General features: G+C 42.5%; 1 protein-coding gene across 1 annotated transcript in view; it reads left to right on the plus strand.

Moving 5' to 3' along the window:
- Nucleotides 1-21,004, plus strand: part of ABCD2 (ATP binding cassette subfamily D member 2) — an 80,767-nt gene that overhangs the window by 4,351 nt on the left and 55,412 nt on the right. Inside the window, exons 4-6 of the mRNA XM_014522111.2 lie at nt 759-939; nt 7,257-7,378; nt 19,483-19,651. Of these exons, the coding sequence (XP_014377597.2) occupies nt 759-939; nt 7,257-7,378; nt 19,483-19,651 (472 nt within the window). The remainder of the gene's footprint in view (nt 1-758; nt 940-7,256; nt 7,379-19,482; nt 19,652-21,004) is intronic.

Raw genomic sequence — 21,004 nt, forward strand, 5'->3', positions numbered from 1 at the left:
ATGTGGAAGTGAACAGTGAAAAATGGCCTGCAGTGTCACTGCTCTTTTCAGTCAGCGTTATTCATAATACAACATGAGTAGCTCATCTTTATAATGGCAAGGCTCTGCTGAAGCTGTCTCACACTGCATTAACAGCAGCTAAACTAAGCAGTTTTTTTCTTTTCCATCACTACTTCTATGTTATTTCAGCCAGGTTGTTTTATATCCTACTTCACATGCAATTCATTAAGCTGTTTGAGGTAAATGGTATAAATTATCACTTTCTGTAGCCAGCTTGCTATGTTATTAAAAATCAGGTCAAGATATCAGTTCTATAGGTTTACTCAGGCAAAACTCCCATCAGAGCAAATGGGAGTGAGACTGAGTAAGACTAGGAAACTTAATCCCTACATCAGGCACCAGCATTGCCCAGCTCATAGAGTTCCAAGAACAGGAACCATTCTGGGTGTTAAACATTAATTAAACTTCCATGGATTGTGAGGAGCAACTCTTATGACTTGGGCATTGTTCTCCAGGTGTGTAAGATGGCATCATAAGGGGTACAGACCTGCAAAGGGGCTTCACTGTAGACAGGAATTTGGTCCATAGACTATATGAAAGGTGATACTTTGTATAAATACCACACACACTTTTACAAGATGTAGAAAAAGATTTAAATTCAACTGTAGGTATAGGATTGCATCATGAGTGTGTATGTGTACTTTGTAAGTATGAATATCTATGTCATACTGTTTTAGTATCTACATTTTTAACTATAGGTAGAAATGAAACAACTACAGAAAAGTTACAAGGCTTTGGCAGATCAAATGAACCTCATATTGTCCAAACGTTTATGGTACATCATGATAGAGCAATTCCTGATGAAGTATGTCTGGAGCAGCTGTGGCTTGATTATGGTGGCTGTGCCTATCATCACTGCGACTGGATTTGCAGATGGAGGTAATAACTTTTTTACTTTAATTTCAAATGTGTGTTAACTTCAGAGTATCAATAAAACTATGTCTCACTTTATTACAGCCATGTAGATAAAAGCAGTATTATACAAAAACTATATACCACATCTTTGTGTAAATCCTGTCTTGTCTCAAACTTTACAAACAAAGCAAATCAGCTGAGAGCAAAAATGATAAAAGACATTACTTTGAAATTCTGAAATGACAGGTTTACAGGAGGACCTAAATGGTCATGTTATATAATATTGTAACCTTAGCTGTAGCTGTCATACCCTAAGTGAGGTTGGAAAAGCATGCTGATTCCTGGACTACCTGCTGCTTTGTTACTTAGTACTGTTCATTGATTCATTCATTAGTTCATTCATTCCTTTATTGGCTTTTCTCTGATGCTCCTCTTCTTATTGTTTGAGTGCTTCAGGGCTCTGCCACATGTTCAAGGTAAAGCTGGGTAGAAACCAGCTATAAAGTTGTTGCATGTTTTCAAGCACTAACCGCATACAGTTGTCTGTTAACATTGCAGTTAACACCATGGACCAGTTAATTGCATAATATATAGGCAGACAAGGTTCTTTGGGTGAATCTGATATCTTTTATTAGAACAACTTAAATATTTGGAAAACAATTTTTAAGCAAGCTTTTGGGTTCAAAAACCCTTAGTCAGGCTAAGGAAGTTTCAGCAGTTGGTGTGTGCTCTTCCTGGATAGGATGAAAAGTAAAGAAGCCAGAGGCTGGGCTGGTATGCATACAAGACAGGCAATCAGTGAAGATGTAGATTGAGGAGTCAATGGGTGAGACACAGGCTGGGTGGTGGGGAGAGAAGGGGGTTGAATAGTGGAGAGGTACCTGGGAAGTCAGATGTCAGGCAGGTTATAATGTGTCATAAATCCAATGTCTATATTTAGTCCATGATTTTTAGTATCCAGGAGGCTGATGAAGTGGAGTTCATAGGCTCGTCTCTGGGAACCATTTTGTAAGTTTCCTTTGAGGATCAGGACTGAGAGACTGGAGAGAGTGGTTTTCTTGTGAGAAATGTGCCCCCACTGGTAATTGGGTATTCCTGTGTTTGATAGATTTCCAGTGTGCATTCTTTCTGGTGCCAACTGCTGAAACTTCCTTAGCCTGACAAAGAATTTTTTAACCCAAAAGCTTGCTTAAAAATTGTTTTCCAACTATTTAAGTTGGTCTAATAAAAGATATCAGATTCACCCAAAGAACCTTTTCTGCCTATGTCCTTAGACCAACATGGCTACAACCTACACCCCTCTTGCATAATATATGTAATATGTGATAGGGGCCTTACACATGCACATTTATTTATATTTATTTATTCTACTATGTGTTGACCTATCTAGGAATCTGCATATTCTGCCTTGTTTGGGGTGTAGAAGGGGACAGGAAATTCAGGTTATGGGTCCATGTGGCACTAATATTCATGTCCTTCAAAGATCCTGCTCAGATCTTCTGGCAGCGCTGGTGATATGAGGCCCTGATATTACTACTATTGTAGATGTTTAAAAAAAATAAATAAAAAGAACAGCAAGAAATGCAGTTTGGTGAGGTGTGGAAGAAAGCAAAGGAAGTGCCTGGTCTAAAAACTCTTGGGACAGGGCTCCCTTCATATATGATTAGGCAGTAATGACAGGCAAACATGTTTTCCTGTTATTGTTGACAGATTTTTACAAATGCGTTGATATGGTAATTTCTGCATAATGGAAATCTACAAGAAGGGAATATAATGAACTGTTCTTGTTCATTAGCAATTTCAGATGCTAGAAATCCTATTTAGAAACTGTAATGATTGGCTTTCTGGGACTATTTAAACAGAAAGACAGATTGACTTTGGGACAACATGGAACCTTGCCTTAACCAAGTTCCATATATCTGATTGGAATCACAAATGGTAAAATTTAGTAAGGTTTATGAAGCAAAGACTCTTTAATGTTTTAAAAGATGAGAGCTCAATTTTTAAATTCAGTACGTGTAGCCAAGAACCATAGGCTCACTTTCGGAACACGTGAAATTTGTTCACATTGTCTTTTTTTTTGCTTTAGGATTTGGCTGTCATATCCTTAAAAAAAAAAAAGGAGTTTATACTGATGTGTATCGAACAATATAGCCAGTGGAGGGTAACAGTACTTTATTACTGTGGTAACAGAAGTGAGGTTTACTGATTTAAGAGTATGTCTACTAAGCTAGAAATCTGCGGTGTCTTGCAATTATCTTTAATGGACACAAAGGTTATTTAACTGTAGAATACAAGTGTCTTCTCCCCAGCACTTTTCTTATGAATCAGAAAAAAAATGTTGTTGGTTTTTCAAATGAATACAGCTACTACAAAGATAGAGAGCAAAGGAGCTGTGTGTCATTCTCATCTTCCTTATATCAAGTAACACTCTTGATACCTAGGATGAGTTCCTTGATAAATATGTTTAAAATGTGGCAGAGCAGAAGGTCAGTGATAGCCCAAGTTATACTACTGACAAGTAATTTACTAGTAATAACAAGTAAAAATGTTAAAGCATAGAAGTTGTCATAGAAGCACCATGGCACTGACTGACTAAGAGTGGGAAGTTACAGGATCAGAACTGTATTAATAATGGTGACAAATTGACCCCATTGAGACTAGTATGAAGGCTATCTGGTATGCAAGAACTGAACAGACCTAACTCACTACTGCAGTTGATCCAGTTAGATAAATAGCATTCTGCCCTCCAGGTCAGATAAACTGAGTTCATAGTTCTGAAGGAGCAGAATTAGAGCTATCATTGTAGAGTAAATCCAGGAAGGGTATAGAACTGGTATAGTGACCAGGCCTGAGCTCGGACACGGTGCATTGTAGGTGTGCAGCAGTAAACTTTCGTACACTTTTGCTGCAAAAATTAAGGTGTTTGTAAAATAAAATTTGCATATGCTTCTATAATATCTTTGTTGTGCCAGCCCTTTGCTGCCACTTCCATTGCATAATTCAGGCAGGGGCTTACTTTGCAAAGTCAGGGTCCCACTTTTTGATTTTTAAAAGGTGGCTCAAGAGTATGTAAGTATTAAACTTGCTTTTAGTGTTAAGATGACATGGCATCAAAATATCCAAGATATGGTTAGTTTCCTGGAATCATATTAGTGGCAATGAAATTTTCATTTTGTTAAACTTAATAGATGTGATTGTTTAAAAAAAAAAGAAAAAGGGGGGGGGTTATAACTCTTACACATGAGGAATATGTTAGGCTACTCATGGAGATAAAATACTAGACAGCAGAGAGAGAGTGCACACGCTTGTCCAGTCTATCTAGTACAGTGTTTCTCAACCCGTGGGTTGTGACCCAAAACTGTGGGTTGCAAGAATATATGAAAGGATTGCGGACAAACTTTAAAAATGGATTCTCCTTTAAAGGAGAAAAACGTGGGAAACCATGGGTTTCCCCTCGTAGGCAGGCAGAGTTCCAGTCTGCAGGGGGCTGCTTGGGGCCCCCTATGCCTAACACACTGTGGGTCTGGGGGCATGGGGCACTGGATTGGGACTGGCAGTCAATGTTTACAAATGGGTCCTGGTACAAAAAAGGTTGAGAACCACTGTTCTAGTATACTACTTTCTTTAATACAGAAGGAAAACAATATATGAAACACACTGGAGAAAAATTTAAAGAAGGTTATTTTGGCAAGGCCTAGTAATTTGATATCAGTTGTGTAATACAGGAAAACCATATTTTATAATGTCTTAAAATTCTTCAGTTCTACCCAAATTTAATTCCTCAAGTATATGCAAGATGTGGCAGAGGCCAAAGAGGCCTCTGCCACGTTACATATATTATACGATTAACTGGTTAATCATTTAATAAATGTAGACTGGCTACAAATGGAAAGTTGTTATCATGCAGTTATCTGGTTAACTGTGCAATAAATTTAGACTGGTCACATGTGCCAAGTAGTTGTCTCGCCATAAAAATGTCCATCCAGTTATAAAAAGAAACCTACCAGCTACAAAGTTAGTGTTTGAAAATGTGTAACAGCTTTATACGTGGTTTCTGTCTGGCTTTAATTTGAACATGTAGCAGGGCCCAATGTTTTGGTCAGTTGTGCTAATGAATGGTCCCTCTTCTGGGAGAGCTGGATTCCTTGAGGAGCTTTATTCACATTTGTTCTCGTATTGGAGTAAATGAGGACTTTTTACACATGCTGGGGGGTGGGAGGGGAGGTTAATTAGAGCAGCTCCAAGAGCTGTTCTAATTAAAGCACTGCAGGATCTTGTGTAGTATTTCCCCGCACTTCAAAATGGCAGTAGGGCACTTGAACTAAAGCTCTTCAAACAAGCTTTAGTTTAAGCACCCCGTCACCATTTTGAAGTGCAGAGACACTAATACATGAGACTCAGAGGCTGGCTGGAGCGCAGTAATTGCCATGCTCCAGCAGACTTGATTAATTCTGTAATTACAGCGTGTCAGAGCAGCCCAGTAACATGTCTACAGACACCCAATGTGACTACTTCAGTGAATAAAGACTTTTAAAAGAAGGAGGAGATGGCACTCTTCTTTCCAAGGGGGCTCTTGCCCTTTTTCAGATTTGTACACCTCTCATTGCATCCCAGCCATATCTATTTTACTGTGCTGGTGGACAGAGAACTGACTTCTTGTAATTTAAGGTAGAAAGTCACATTTTCTAAGTACATGCAATACATGCAAAAATCATATTTGTTAATGATCACATTCTTCCTAAATAATTCAACTGTTACATTTGGAGAGACATTAATTGAGGCCAAGCAGTACCTTACATGTAAGAGACTAATTGCTTATGTAATAAGTTCAAATTCATAGAACCAAAGTTAGTGCCTGTGTAACTTTGTTGATTTAAGTGATGTTATTTTTCCTATTTGTTTAGCATTCTGAGAAATAAACTACAAATTAGATACTGCTATCTCTAAAAAAGAAAGTAGCGATGGACAAGTAAACTGCAGCTTCCTGTTTGTTGTATTTCAGTTTTCAGGTGCTCTAGACTCTGACCTTGTCAGCATAGTGAAACAGACGCTTGATATAGAAAAGAAAAATTTGCTTGCGTTACTGGTACAGTGCCTGACAGACCAGTGCAGAAAAATAGTATTTACGTTGCATCTGTGGAGAATTCTTTATGGGTTTTCCTGACTGAAAGCATTGAAAAAGCACAATAGACTAGATTAATAACAAAATGTATTAGATCTGCTTTTTGTCTCTCTCACCAAAATAAACTTCAATCTGTATATTGTATACAGGGTCAAAATAAAATCTTCTGCAATGCTTCTCTCCAAACAGTCTCCTGAAGCTCTATATTTTGTTTAACCAACATTGTCTTAGTTTGCACAGCTGCAAATGGTAGGTTCATACAATATTCAGCCTTTAAAATGTAGATACAACATTTATTTTGATGATTTCTTGGAAAAGTAAACTCTGTGTACTCAATTGATGTTGCAAAACAGTTTCCATGTATTGGATGATGGCATGGGATATCACAGTAATAGACTTGGACTCTAGGCATGAAAGATTTAAATAATTAATTTCACCCTGAACATTGCATATATAGAATACTTACTTAAACATTTATATTTCTTAAGTCTTCTATAATTTTTGCTGCCATTTTCCCTTTACCAGTTGGGAAAGGTATTTCTAAAAACATACCTTCTGCTCCTGCTTTATTCAGAATAATTTTTACTCTAAGAAGCCACAGTATATAAAGAAAGGATTACGACTTCATTATGGGAGCAAACAGACGGTGAAAGTGGGTTGTGGAAGACAAAGCTATTATTCAAACACACATCCTTACAATAACAGAAAGAGGAATACAGATGCTTACTGACAATAAAATTGCTAATTGCTTTCTTATAAAATGGTCTCATTTTACCAATTTACATCTATGCAAGTGGAGTGAGGAATTAAATAGGATTGAAAATGAGTAAAAATAGAAGTTGTACATTTCAAAAAACACTAGTTTCAGATCATGGCTTAGATTTATGCTTTTTTCAATTATGAAAGACAGACTGAATAATGGTATATTAAAAAGAGTCTATAAATTCACAATCAGTGTTCAAGGACAGGATGTTTTATATAGGAAAAGTAATTCCTAATGCTCGCTCTTGTTTTTTGTTGTTAGATGTTTTTGTTAATTGTATGCCTGACTTTCTTTGTAGAAGGCTGTGTTCAGAGAGTTCAGAAGTTCTCAATTTAACTCACTATCTTCTATATACTGGCTTATATTTTATCCAAAATTTAATTTGTGGAGATGTTTGCAGAAGAATTTTTGAACAAAAGATTTTTTTTTCCTTTTTTTTTTTTTTCCTTTTAGAGTCAGAAGATGGCCAGAAACAAGCAATGGTTAGTGAGCGAACAGAAACTTTTACTACTTCACGAAATCTGTTGGTCTCAGGAGCAGATGCTATTGAAAGGATCATGTCTTCTTATAAAGAGGTATTGTGCATCATCTATGTATACAATAGAAAAGAAAAAAGGAAGAAAAGCAAAATAAAAAATTAATTTGCATATTTAAAAAAATCTTTTGTAATTACATTGGGTCAAACTGATGTTCTTAATTCAATGGGTATTTTTTGAGTTGAGAATCTGACCTAAAGGATTAAATCCTCAAAGGACTTAAAGTACTTAACTGCCAGTAGTTTCCTTATCTTGATACCTGGGAAGTTACTGGAGCATATCCTAAAGAAGGCCATCTGCAAGCATCTGAAGGAGGAAAGGCTAATCACAAGCAGCCAGCATGGATTTATGGAAAACAAATCATGTCGAACGTGATCTTTGATAATGTAACTACTTGGGTGGATAAAGGGAATGCTGTGGGTGTAGTGTATCTGGAGTTCACCCCACATGACCGTCTCATAAATAAATTGGAGAAATGTGGGCTAGATAAAACTACCATAAGGTGGATAGCTAACTGGCTCAATAGCCATAAGCAAAGGGTAATTATTACTGGGTCCATGTCAGCATAGTAGGAGGTTTTGAGTGGGGTCCCACAGGGGTATATCCTGAGTCTAGTGCTGTTCAGTGTGTTTATTCATTTTTTGGGTAGTGGCATAGAAAGCATCTTGAGCAAGTTTGCAGACATCGTGAAACTGGAAAGGACTGTGAACACACTGGAGAATGCAAGTGCAGTTCAGAAGGCTATTGACAGACTGGAAAGCTGGGCTGAAGGTAACAGGATGAAGTTCAGTCTGGACATATGCAATACCTTGGGAAGAATCATCAAAAGCACAAATATAAAATGGGTAACACCTGGCTGGATGGCAGCTCTACAGAAAAGGGCTTGGTAGTCTTGGTAGACCATAGACTCGATACGAGTCTGCAGTGTGATGCATCCAAAAACTGCATTGGCCTTGTGTGGCTGCATCAATAGAAGCATTAGGTGCAAAGCATGGGAGGTGATAGTGCTTCTCAGCTTGGCACTGGTTAGGCCTCATCTGGAGTATTTTGTGCAGTTCTGGGCTCCACATTAAGAAGGTTCTGGAGAAGTTAGAGAGGGGGTCAGCTAAGACAATAAAGGGCTTGGAAAGCAAGTCGTATGAGGGGAGGCTGAAGGAGCTAGGTGTGTTCTGCTTGTGGAAAAGGTGCTTAAGAGGGGATATCAAATACTTGAAGGGCTGTCATAAAGAAGGAGAGAACCTTTTATCTCTTGTTGCAGAGAGGAGAACACAGACCAATGGCTTAAAGTTTTTCAGTAAAGTAAGTTTAGATTGGGTATCTGGAAAAAAGACTTCTTCACTGTTAGACTAGTGAGGCAGTGGAATAGACAGTTTAAGGAAGTTGTGGACTCTCCATCACTGGAGGTAGTCAAGGAGAGGTTGGACAGCCACTAGTCAGGCATGATCTAGGTGTAGTTATGCCTATGTTCTACTATGGGCATTTCCCAATGCTTCTGGGCTTTGCTGGTTGCCCCTGCCTCTTCTTGCTGTTATGTGTGTCAGGGTGTTTTTAAGCCTCCTTCAAAGGCCTTGGATGTTGGCTACAGCCAAGGCTTGGGACTTCAGTTGGGATGTGCTAAGGCTTCTGCTGGAACCAAAGCCAGAAGTTCCTAGCTTAGAGGGTCTTGCCACTCTGCTCAGGGACAGACTGATTGCTATATTTGGGGTCAGTACAGAGTTTTACCCTGATAGAGACTGGAGAGGGTTTTGTCTTCCTCTGTAGCAGGGGGTGTAGCCCTCTTCCTTGGACCTCTTGAGCATATACTGAAAACGTTTAACTGAAAATGGACATTGGCCACCATGGTTCTCCTGCTTTGCCTGTCACAGATTAGGGTGTTAGGTCTGTGTTATCAGGGCTAAGGGTAGTTTTATGTGGAGTTTAGATTATGGATTGTATAGAATGGTGTCGCAGGGCACCTCGGTGCCCTGCTCCTAGAGAGGAGAAACTGCCAGGGCGAAAGAGCCCTGGCAGGGAATAACGAGCACAGCTGTGGGTTGCCCGGGGCAACCAGGAAGTCAGCTGACCAGAAGGGGCAGGGCCTGGCCCTCATAAGGCCCAGAGGCTGAGGCCAGGCTAGCATTTCCCTGCCAGCAGCCAGAGGGGCAGGAGCTCCTGGAGTTAGGATGCGAGAATCACAAGTACAGCTTATGGCAGTTCTGGAGGCTTGAGCAGTGATGTTAAGTTATAGCCAGGCGGCTTCAATTTGTGTTACAGCCTAGGGGCTTGTGTTTTGCGTTGGCGTTGTTATTTATTACACCGGTGGCTAGGGTGAGGCTATTAGGGGTTGGAGGAGGCCTCAGGGGGATCCCACAGTGGCGTGGGGACCCCGGTGCCAGTGAGGGCACAGTATCCTCAGGGGGAACCCACAGCGGCGTGGGGACCCCGGCGCCAGGAAGGGCACAGCATAGGGGGTACATAGACCCCAGCCCCAGGAAAGGGGCAGCATTAGACGGTGAGCCCCAGAAAGGGGGCAACATTATTGGAAAGCCCAAGTTGGGCACAGCGAGCCCCAGAGAGGGGAGCGCCTTATTGAGAAGCCCAAGTGGGGGCACAGAGAGCCCCACAAAGGGGCAACAGTATTGGAGAGCCCAAGTTGGGCCCGGCGAGCCCCAGAGAGGGTGCGTTTTTGAGAAGCCCCAGTGTGGGCGTGGCAAGCCCCAGAGAGGGGGCACTATTGAGAAGCCCCAGTGCGGGCGTGGCGAGCCCTGTAGAAGGGGTACTACTGAGAAGCCCCAGTGCGGGCATGGTGAGCCCCTGAGAAAGAAGGGCATAGTTCTGCGGTAAACCCCGGAGAAGGGCAGAGCACTGCGGTAAACCCCGGATAGAGGGGGTAGTAGTGCGGTGAGCCCTGGAAAAGGGGGGTAGCAGTGCGGTGGGCCCGAGAGACAGGTGGCTGGACCGGGAAGTCCCAGAGTGGGCACAGAAGTCCCCAGGAGAGGGGCGGTGTTATAGCGAGGTCCCCAGAAGAGGGGCGCCGGTACAGAGAGCCCCAGGAGAGGGGCAACATTAGCAGAGAGCCCTAGAAGTGGGCGGTTTGATTGAGAAGGCCCATAGTGGGCACAGAGGGCCCCAGGAGAGGGCAGTGGTACAGAGAAGGCCCTTGAGCAGAGGGCTGCAGAGAAGGCCCCGAGAGAGGGCGGCAGTACCAACAAGACCCAGAGTGGGCATAGGGAGCCCCAGGAGGGGGCGGCAGTACAGAGAAGGCCCGGGAGCCGGGCAGCAGTACAGAGGAGGCCCAGAGAGCGGGCAAGTGTATCAGACAGACCAACGTCCATTCCGACTGCAAGGCTTGGGGCGTGGTATAAGGGGTGGTTGGAGCCACGCATAGCCCATAAGGCTAGGGTGCCCCAAAGCACCCATTTGCAGGACAGGACCCACGAGGAGTCCGGGAAACCACGGGGTCCGAATCAACATAGAGACGTGCCCAAGAGGGTGTAAGGCAGCCTCCCAACTGATTTAAACATCAAAGACATGGCGGGCGAGAAACCGAGGGTGCCCTTGGGCCGACTTGGCACGGAAGAGGGGGCCTTAAGGAGATCATGGCCCTCCTGTAGGACCCCGCCGTGCCAAATGGTTTGGATAGAGATGATCTTGCCTGGACTAGATGATCTCTGGAGGTCCCTTCCAGCCCTACTTCTCTATGATTCTCTATGAGATTTAAAATTTAGGTGTCACAGATTTCTTCAAAACAACTTTTTAGCTGCCACTTAACCTTAGAGGTACCAGAATGGCTGTTGCTGGCCCTGATGCTACCAAGCTACTTGGTTTCCTAGCTCATGCCTACGACATAGTGGGATTCACAAAGTATTCCCCCATGGCCTTCTCATTAATTGGGTTCAGTTATGTGGTGTTCTCAGGGCACACTGAACCTGCAGAAAATAAATAAATAAATAGTAGCGGCTCTGCTGCACCCACATACTCAGTGTCCTTGTGTCTAGAGAAAAACAGGGATCATTAGGAAATACATGAGAACTAGGTTTAAATCCCTCTTCTCAGTTGGAGCAGGTATTTAAACTCAGGTGTTCTACCTAGCAGCAGACTGTAGTATATTCTGGGCTTGGCTTTTCTGTCTCCCTTGCTGGAACTGGTCCACATTATATGGAGTACTTAAATAGTCATTAAAGCAAGGACCCATGTGTCTGAGGTGACTGCTGTAACTACTAGGCTGTGAAGTCATTCTCTTTCTTTGGCCTGGTGAATATTTAAGTATTTTAAACCGTGTTGAACAACTTTAGCAGGAGAGGCCCACTTCAAAATACTCTGTAGACCAGTACTGAGAGAACTCGCACAAGAGGAAACTTCCGGCTTCAAACTGATGCTCTAGTCTAAATCAATCATAGTAGGTATTAAAACCTCTCTCTCCTATATCCCAGATGATTGCTGTAAAACTGGGATATTGGTTAAAGGAGATAGGTTAGTGGAAACGCTGTTGATCTCCTGGAGTTGGGCCTCACTTGTTTCCTCTACATTGTCTTTGATTAGTTTAGGGCAGTGGCGTTCAGCCTTCTTGCCCCATGAGCCAGCTTGGCAGTGCCTGGTCCATCTGTGGGTCAAATTCAGAGCACGAGTCAAGCACAGTGGGGCCCAGTCTGGAGGGGGCAGAGTCTAGCCTGACCTAGATTTAACCCCACAGGGGAGAGGGAGCACAGCTCGGCCCTAATCCAGCTGCAGGGGGCTTGGGAATTTGGCAGCAGGGGAGGGGTGGTAGTATTAAATGCCACTGTTCCCCTGCTGCCTATTTTTCTGACCCATGGGGAGCCCCATGGGCAGGATGCTATAGGTTCATGGGCTGGGTTTGTCCCATGGGCTAGGCGGTAAGCACCACTGGCTTAGGGCCTTGGACAAACGTACTTTGAAGCACTTCTAATTCTCTTCTAGTTCAGAGTCCTTCAAATTCAGAGTATTTAAGGCCATGGACAAACATGTAGCCCACTTTTGTGCCTCTTCACCAGACCACTTCAGCCTTGCTATGAAGGCCTGCAGTAGTGTGTTCTCCTGCTGTAGTTGCTTGGTCTTGCAGCTCTATTCCACTCCTCTAACCCCATGAAGAGCTGGTCTGATAGTCAGCCTCCTGTAGGCAGGGTTAGGGGGAATGCATGGTGGGATGCTGGAGGACCAAACAGCCCTATCACACTTTGGAGAGTACACAGCCAAAATGGGAAGCACTTCAAAATAATGGATATTTCATCTAGCCATCTTTTTAGAGCACTTTGGCTGATTTTGGAGTACTTCCTAGGACATTTGTGTCTGTCTGCTTGCCATTTGAGCTGCAGACGTTACAGCTGCCCAGGAACTATGTGCCTCTGTGTTCACCTTACTGCATTTTATTTAAATAGTAATTTATTCACTTTATTTTAGTAGATGATTTATAGCTTTTACTAAAACAGCGCAATAAAATGGGCAATAACATTATATGTAATACTAAAATTATATGGTGTATGGTCTTTTGCTAAAACCCTACAATAAATTTCATGTACTCTTTTTAAACAGAACATAGTATATGATGATACAAGAACAGAAAAATGAAGCAGTATACAATAGGAAAATAAAAGTTTGGCTTTTCTGTACCAACTTGTAGACTGTCCTCTACTCCCTATGGCAGGGGTTGTCAACCGATGGTACGCGTACCACCGGGGGTACTTGAGAAGGCCCTAGGGATACATGCAGGTGGGTGGGGACAGAGCGTACCATCTCGGGCTGCTGCGCAGGCGCTGCCCGCCTGGCCAGATGTGAGGGGCAGAGGAAGCTCACATGTGGTGGCTGCCGCTGCTCCGCATCTGGCCATGCACCAACTCCCTCCCTCCCCTCCTCAGTCAGCATCTGGCCACGTGCCCCACCCCCCACATCTGGCCACTGAGGGGGGTACACTGGTTGGAAAAGGTTGAAAACCCCTGCCCTATGGGACTCCATTAAACTTAGCTTTCCCCATGTTGTGCATGGGAAGGTTTGGGCACCTAACTTGAGTTGTGGTATTAGATGTTGGCAAGTCTAAAAGTTAGGCTCACTGAGCTTTGCAGTGAGTAATTCCCTTTGTGGATTTAGGCATTGATAACTTGGGTACAAATAATACCTTAATTTGTGATCCTTGAGCATAGACTATGACTAGGGACCTACCTAAGTTCCTGCAAGAAAATGGGTTTTTCATGGCTCACTCGTGGTGCATAGGGCTGATTTCATGGGCATTTTGCAGTGGTTCTGCCCCTTGCTGCTGGTTGGCAGAGAGCGCCTTCACTTAGTCTGTGTCACTACCACTTCTTTTGCCCTGCCCCTCGCCACTGATTGGCAGAGGGCACTTTCATTCGGTCTACCTTACTACCGCTTTTTTTGGTTGATTTTTTGGGAAATTGCAGCCAATGCCAGATTTCCAACCCATTGTAGACAACTGTTTTTCATGGTTTGCATGAAATCCAGAAAACCATAATTGAGGTAGGTCCCTAACTGTGACAAGCTAGATATGGTGCAGTCTTCCCAAGAGTCCTGCTAATGCACAGTGATTTTTGACCTATGCTGCTTCAGCTATTACAATACTTGACCTCTACTGTAGAGAGGCAGCCAGATTACTAATTATATAGTAGTGTTACCATTATTATTTATTCAATATTAAAGTCATTTATATAATGCTACGAACTTTACATGGTGCTCTACAAACACAATAGCTTTCCATTTTAGAAAAAAAAATCCACTAAATAAATGAAAAAGCAAGCTCACTTTGACTTGAACCATTTTTTAAAATCCCAAATGTATTGACAAAAGATCAACTATCTGAGTTTCTATCTTAATTTTACACCTAACTTTGCTAAAGAAAGTTAAGGGGTTACAACTTCGTAGTTCATTCCCATTTCACATTTTAGGTGATTTCTAGAGAATGGCAGTATGTTTCAAATAATATTTAATATTTTATGGTTGTAAAGTATAAATCCAAGGATCCCAATGGCAGTTAGTGGAATTTATTTTTGGGAGTAAGGGGGTAATGTATGATCCATGGCCCTTTTTATCAGAAGGTTATGTGCAGATATTTTGGTGTTAGCAAGTGAGTCTAGAGGGTTTTGCTTTGGAAACTCACTACCTATTAGTCTTCCTGCAGTAGAGGAGATGGGATGGTTAGGTTTTGTTCACAGAGCCCAGCATTTCATATCACAAATGTCACTGTCACTTGTGGAACTATTTGTGATGTTGGTTTTCAGTCTCAGCAGAGTCCAAGAATACAGAGTTTGATTCAACTCCTACTGAACTGATTAGAACGACTCCAGTATTGGAGAGACTTTTACAGCTGCTTTCCAACTCTGCTGATAGCAAAAGATCTTCATGCTAAAGTGATTTTAATTCAGCATCTTTCATGCGTATTAGATATAGAAAACATAAATGTAGACTTAGCTTTGACTTTAACCAAAGTTCTCCTGATTCTTTTATATGTGTAAAACCATAATTGAGAACAGGACCCTGTACTTTATAACAAATGTCTGTTAGTTAATTTTGGGCAATTAATCACACTTTTACAGAGTTGCATTTCTTTACATCATACATATCTACTTGCAATAAAATCTACTTGAATCTGTTTAATAATCGATAAATATTTTACCATAGCTGATTTGTTTGTCCTTATTCCCTTGCTATTCTTGCCACTCTTTTAGCTTTTAAAATCTGAATTTGTGTTTTCTGAACCTTAAAGCCATGGAAATATTGCTCCTTTCAGACTGCCATACCAGTGTAGATTCTTAGGTGTAATTCCAATCTGTCAGCAGATGGAGACAGTGTTTTGAGACTTTTGGATGATGTCATGACCTGCAGAGGTTTATCAGGTCCCAGAGCTCAGTTTTTCTGTCTCCAGCAGGGGGAGCATTGGAATCCTTGAAGGCTATGGAGAAAGGCTGAACAAAGGAGATGCATCTTTGAGAGGGTGACAGACATCCAGGAAGATTTTTCAGGTGTTCATTAAGGCGAGGCTTCAAAAGTGCCTGCTGTTGGTTGGAGTGCAGTGAGCTAATACTCACAGGGGTACAGTTTGGCAAACTCCTGAAGTACCTTCCAGATAAGGAAGCCAGTGATATCTTTGAGAGAAAAATATGACAAAACATTAACCGCCCCCCAGCAAGTTCTTTAGGTGCATAGAGAATAGTCTTCTGTTCCAGAAAGTTAAAAAAACAATTAGTAGATCATTCATTTTTGGATCTGGTTCTGACTAATGGGGTTATAGACTGGTTACAAATGTGAAAGTGGTTAAAAAAAAAAAAATCTGGGACAAAGAGATCATGGCATGATAGAATTCATGATTGTAAGACAGTGGTTCTTAACCCAGGACACACTGCTGTAACCTTCTTTGTATTTGGTGACACCTTGGTTGAGAACCACTGCTGTTCAGCCTTAGCTTCCCTTGGTGGTCCTCAGGGTACAGCTGCTGATGCTGCCACCACTGCTACTACCACGAAGTTAAAGTGCCTTGTGTGTCGCATGAACAGCCAGATTGGGAAGTGACTGTAGCAGGATCATATGCTCCTGCCTATATTAGGGCTATTTGATAAGCTTAAAGCAGGCAGGAGTGCCTACTTTTGCTGCAGCCCTTCCTGGTTGACCCTCCCCATCCCCCCTGCTCCTCCTGGAAAAAGATGTGCAGGACAGTTCCACCTGACCTGTGCACCTGTTTCCAGAAGATGCTGTATAGTGTCAGACAGAAAAAGGCTCTAGCAAGAGCAGGCACTTTTGCCTGCTTTATGCATAGTAGCTTTATTCAGGGAGGATCACATGCTTATGCAGCAGCCCTTTCTGATCTGGCTGTATACAAGGCATGCAGGGCAGTTCCATGTGGCTGTGGCAGTGGCACCCACGTTGTGGCACTCCTGAAATGCTCTTTTGGCTCCCAGAGTGCCATGGCATCCTGGTTGAGAGCCACCATTATAAGGAAAACAAGGATACTGGACTCTAAAAGGAGATTGCAGCCTATGCAAAAAAAAAATAGTAGGACAGGTTTCCTGATTAAACAAATTAAAACGCAAAGGACTCCAAAGTGCTGCTGTTTCTAAAGGGCATACAAATAGAGGCTCAACGTCAAGCTATTCCAACATGGAGGAAGGATAAGAATTGTGAGAGACTGATGTGGCTGCACAAGTTGCTTTTTAACCATATGAAAATCTAGAGATGCATAAAGGCAGTGGAAGCAAGGGAATGTCACTAAGGAAGTAAAGGAAGGAATGGCACGGGCAGATAGGGACAAAATCAGGAAAGCAAAAAATGAATTGCAATCAATGTTAAAGGCAACAAGTACATGAAATGGCAAAGGATGAGCAGGAAGCTGTAGAAACCACTGTTCACTGGGGGTGGTGAGTTTACAGATAGATAGTGCAAAGAAGGCAGAGGTGCTCAATTTTTACTTTACTTCAGTCTCCACAAAAAAACCCTGCAACCAGGCAAGTAGCAAAATAAATATAAAAAAGGGAGGAGAAGAACTGCAGATCACGATAAGTAAACTTTTGACAAGTTTGAATTAATTTGTGTTAGCAGGCCTCAGGAAACACCTCAGGGTGCTGAAGGAGCTAGCTGAAGAAATCTCAGAGCTAGTGGCAATAGTAATTGCAAATTCATTGATAATAGGCAAGGTCCCAGAAAACTGGAGAAAAGACTATATAAAAAGGGGATAAAGCAAGATCTGGGCAATTACAAACAAGTCAGTCCAATGTTATCTGGGAAGGTACTAGAGCAAGTTGTAAAACAGTCCATTTGTAAATAACTGGAGGTGGAAGGGACAGTCACCACGGATTTGTTAAGAACAAACTGGCTTGTAGACAACAGAATGAAATTCAGCAAAGCAAATGTAAAGTGGTGCACATAGAGAAGAAACGCCAAATGCAGACGTATACAATGGAGGCTAAATGGTGTGACATTAACACTGCCAAAAAGGATTGAAGCACTGTGGTGGATCACAAATGGAACATGAGTCAGCAATGGGATACTGCTGGGGGAAAAAGAAAATGCAATTTTGGGTTCCATTAATAGAATTAATATGCAGGACAAGGGAGCCATGCCACTTTATTTAGCACCAGCTAGGTCTTGCTGGAGGTACTGTGTCAGTTTTAGGCACTGCATTGTCAGAAGGGGAGAGGCAGGGGGCACATGCAGCAGAGCTCATCGGGTCGATGGTTGCCCCTGTGGTGCTGTGCATGGGGCTGAGCCCTGCCCGGCCAGTGCTACTGTTCCACGGTACTGCCCGCACCTGCCCGCCATGGACTGGGCCAGCATGCAGCTTCTAGCAGGGCAGTTCCCAGTGTGGCTGCAGCTGACTAGGCTTGCATTGTCACTGGGAGGCAAGGGGAGGAGAGCAGCGCCTGCCGGGCTGGAGCCCCATCAGGACAGCTGCACCGGAAGCTGAAGACACTTGGCTGGGGTCTGGGCTGGCAGGGCTATTTTGCTTCCTTCGCCTTCAGCTGTGGCTGCTGCTCCTGCTATGCCACGCCACTCTGGGCAGGCAGGTGGGAAGTTACAGGTGGGAAGTTGCAGTCAGTTGGCTCCCGCCCAGCATGTGGAGCTGTGGCTCTAGCTCCCAGCCACCTTCCACCTGCTCTGCCTACCCACAGGTGGTTGCTCATTGCACTGGGCAGGTGTAGCAGGTGGAAGGTGGCTGGGAGCAAGAGCCACAGCTCTACGCATTGGGCAGGAGCCACCCAGCTGAAGTTCCCTCCACTCAGAGTAATGTAGCAAGAGCAGCAGCTGCAGCTGGAGGCAAGGGGAGCAGAACAGCCTGGCCAGCCTGGACCCCGGCCCACTCAAGAAGCTTCTAGCAGGGCTGTTCCTGGTGCAAGTGCAGCCAGTGACTCCCCTTACCTCTAGTGGCAGCTCCTCCTCCTGCTTCTGTGTTGCTCTGGGTAGGAGGGACAAAAGCCAATGATGAGGGCCAGCTGCAGCCACACTGGGAACAGCCCTGTTGCTGGGAGTGCTGTGCAGGCTGCCCCAGTGGGAGCATGTGGGGCTTGGCCCATGTTAAGCACTGCAGGGGTAGCTGCGGGCTGGATCTGGCTCATGGGCTGTATTTTGCCCACCCCTGCTCTAGGTAGAAAAGAAAAGCTGAGGAAGGAAAGAAGAAACATAATTGAACAACTTCAGTTCAGGCAAGAAAGTCCCATGTGATTTCCAAGGACATAGCATTAGAAAGGTTTAAATATGGTAAGGGGTAGAAAGTGTATGCATCAATACAGAAGAGAGACAGCTATTCCCTAGATTACACGTTCTCTGCTGCCTACGTTCTCTAAATGCTGCAAATGAATGTTCAGGCATGACAGATTCAGCCATCAGTAACAATGTGTTGATGGCAGTGTTCATACCGTGCTGATTGGTCCCAGCTGATTCACACTGCTGCCTTAGGAAGTCCTAAGCATCCAGTATGACACACAAGATCAGAGAGAAGATTTTTTTCCTTAGCTGTTAAATTTTCTCTCTGATGTTTTCAAGCTTCTCACTGTTTTTTACAATGTTTCAAGGGATTACAATAATTGTTTGTACTAGCATTTCAAAGTCTAAAAGTTATGGGATATATTTTGAAAAAAAAGTGATAGGAATTGTTTTAGAATATTTGTCCAGCCTGTGGAAGGCAGTAGCTCCTTAACTAGCTAGAGACAACAGAATCAGAAATTCTCATAGCCTCCACTGAAGCTATGTCAATTTACTGCATCCGGGATCTGTCCCTCAATATACTGTCTCTATTTGTTGGCAGGTAGGAAATACATTTGGGCATTTGGGCCAGTACAAAGTATATCAAGGGAGGAAAATTACTAAAATTACTAAGTAAGGAAAGTTGCTCCCCAATCTGGCTTGTAAATGATATTCCAGACATTTTTGATTGGGGAGTGTAATTTTTTTTTATTTCCACATTTGAATGTTCCTGTCTTGAACAATAATGAAAGATTAACATTGTTGGGTTTTATTATCACGCTCAAAGGAATTTGTTCAGTAGTTCCAATGATTTTTTATCCAAATGAATGATTGACATGTTGCCTATTCTTTCTTAATTCAGAATCAGTCTAAGAAGTACTGAATCAAAATGGTTGTCCACGAGTTACTGAATGCAGTATTTCATTTTTGGATAATATTGTTTAAACAAGTCTTTTGTTGTTTCTCAGGTCACTGAGCTAGCAGGCTACACAGCGCGAGTGTACAACATGTTTTCAGTCTTTGACGAAGTGAAGAGAGGCATTTACAAAAAAACTGCTGTTATTCAGGAGGAGAGGAGCAACAGCAGGCATGAAGGCAAAGTGGAACTACACATTGACGGTCCCTTGGAAATCAAGGGTAATTTCACATTTTGATTCATTTGTCTATGAATTCCTGGCTCCGATGTACAACTGTACAGCTGCGGTAGGGCAGGTTGGGAAACAAACCTTCTGTTTACTCAGTTCAGTCACACTCTCCTCCTCAGTGCTCGAGGGCCATTGCCTTTCCATTGCAAGTTTCTCACTTGCCTCCGCAGCCTCTCATGCCTGCCAGCAGATATCCCTTCCATATTAATATATTCACACTAGGTTAACCAAATCTTTTCTGTTTTAATGTTTTTCAACAGAAAACTGGGATATTTAACTAAACTCAACTTTTTCGAGAAAATGCCTGTTATCCTCTGAAATTTAATTTTTTTCCCATCAGAAAATGGAAACCTGACATTTCATTTTAAAATGGATTTTTTTGTAATTGGCTTATGGTGGGCTTGGGCTTAAAATAGTTGTTAAGTTACCGAAATTCAAAGTCTTCACCTAAAGTCAGTCAGCCGCACCTCTGTCAGTTGTGTACCCCTAATTCTTACTATGTCCCATTCCCCGTGTCTCTTCCTTCCCACTTCTAGTTTCTCTTCCAATTCTCTTATGTAGTCTTCTGCTATTCATTCTTTCTTATTATCTTCAAAGGTTCCTTTCAATTTGTGCTTTCCAACTGCTGTTGAACTCCTACATTCTTTTTTTTTTCTTTAAAAAAATATCCAGAAATGAAGGAGTTAAAGAGCTGTTGCTGAGATTTTTTTCTTATTTCACTTACAACACTACTGCCCTTCAGCATAGATTTCTCAACAGGGTTGTCATAAACACCCTGAAGCAGCACAATTGCTAAGGGAGGAAACAGCTGATTCCCTGACCTTGTAGGATGTGATAAAGTTTGACTGCTAATAAAATAAACAGCTGTTTTATCATCTAGTAAAGAAAAAAGTTTATAGTTCATAGAGCAGAGTATTAATTTCTTTGGCCCATGGGCAGTTGTCCATTAGTAAAATGACCTACTTAAAAAAATGGAATGCAGTTTAGATATGAGAGAATCCTTGGGTACAGCAGATATTTTTTTTCCAACCTGCACTAGGACTTTGGTTCCAAATAGTTAGAAAGGCTACACATTTTGTGTGGCTTTCACATCAGAAGTTGCAATGTAATACTATTTTTCTTCTTTTCTTCCTTTCTTTTAGTTTTAATAATTCAGAGATCTCCGTGTAGGGTTTTATAACACAGAAATGGTGTGCGCTTGTATGCATATATACATTCAAGTGTTAAAAGAGAAGCATCCTCATATTAAAATTTCTTAATTATCTGTACTTTTAGACAAGTCTATTACAATACCATGTACCATTGATTTTCCTTTAAATCATCGAGTGTACGCTTATCTGTCACC

This window comes from Alligator sinensis, unplaced genomic scaffold (assembly GCF_000455745.1).
Source record: "Alligator sinensis unplaced genomic scaffold, ASM45574v1 scaffold9_1, whole genome shotgun sequence".
Lineage (NCBI taxonomy): Eukaryota > Metazoa > Chordata > Crocodylia > Alligatoridae > Alligator > Alligator sinensis.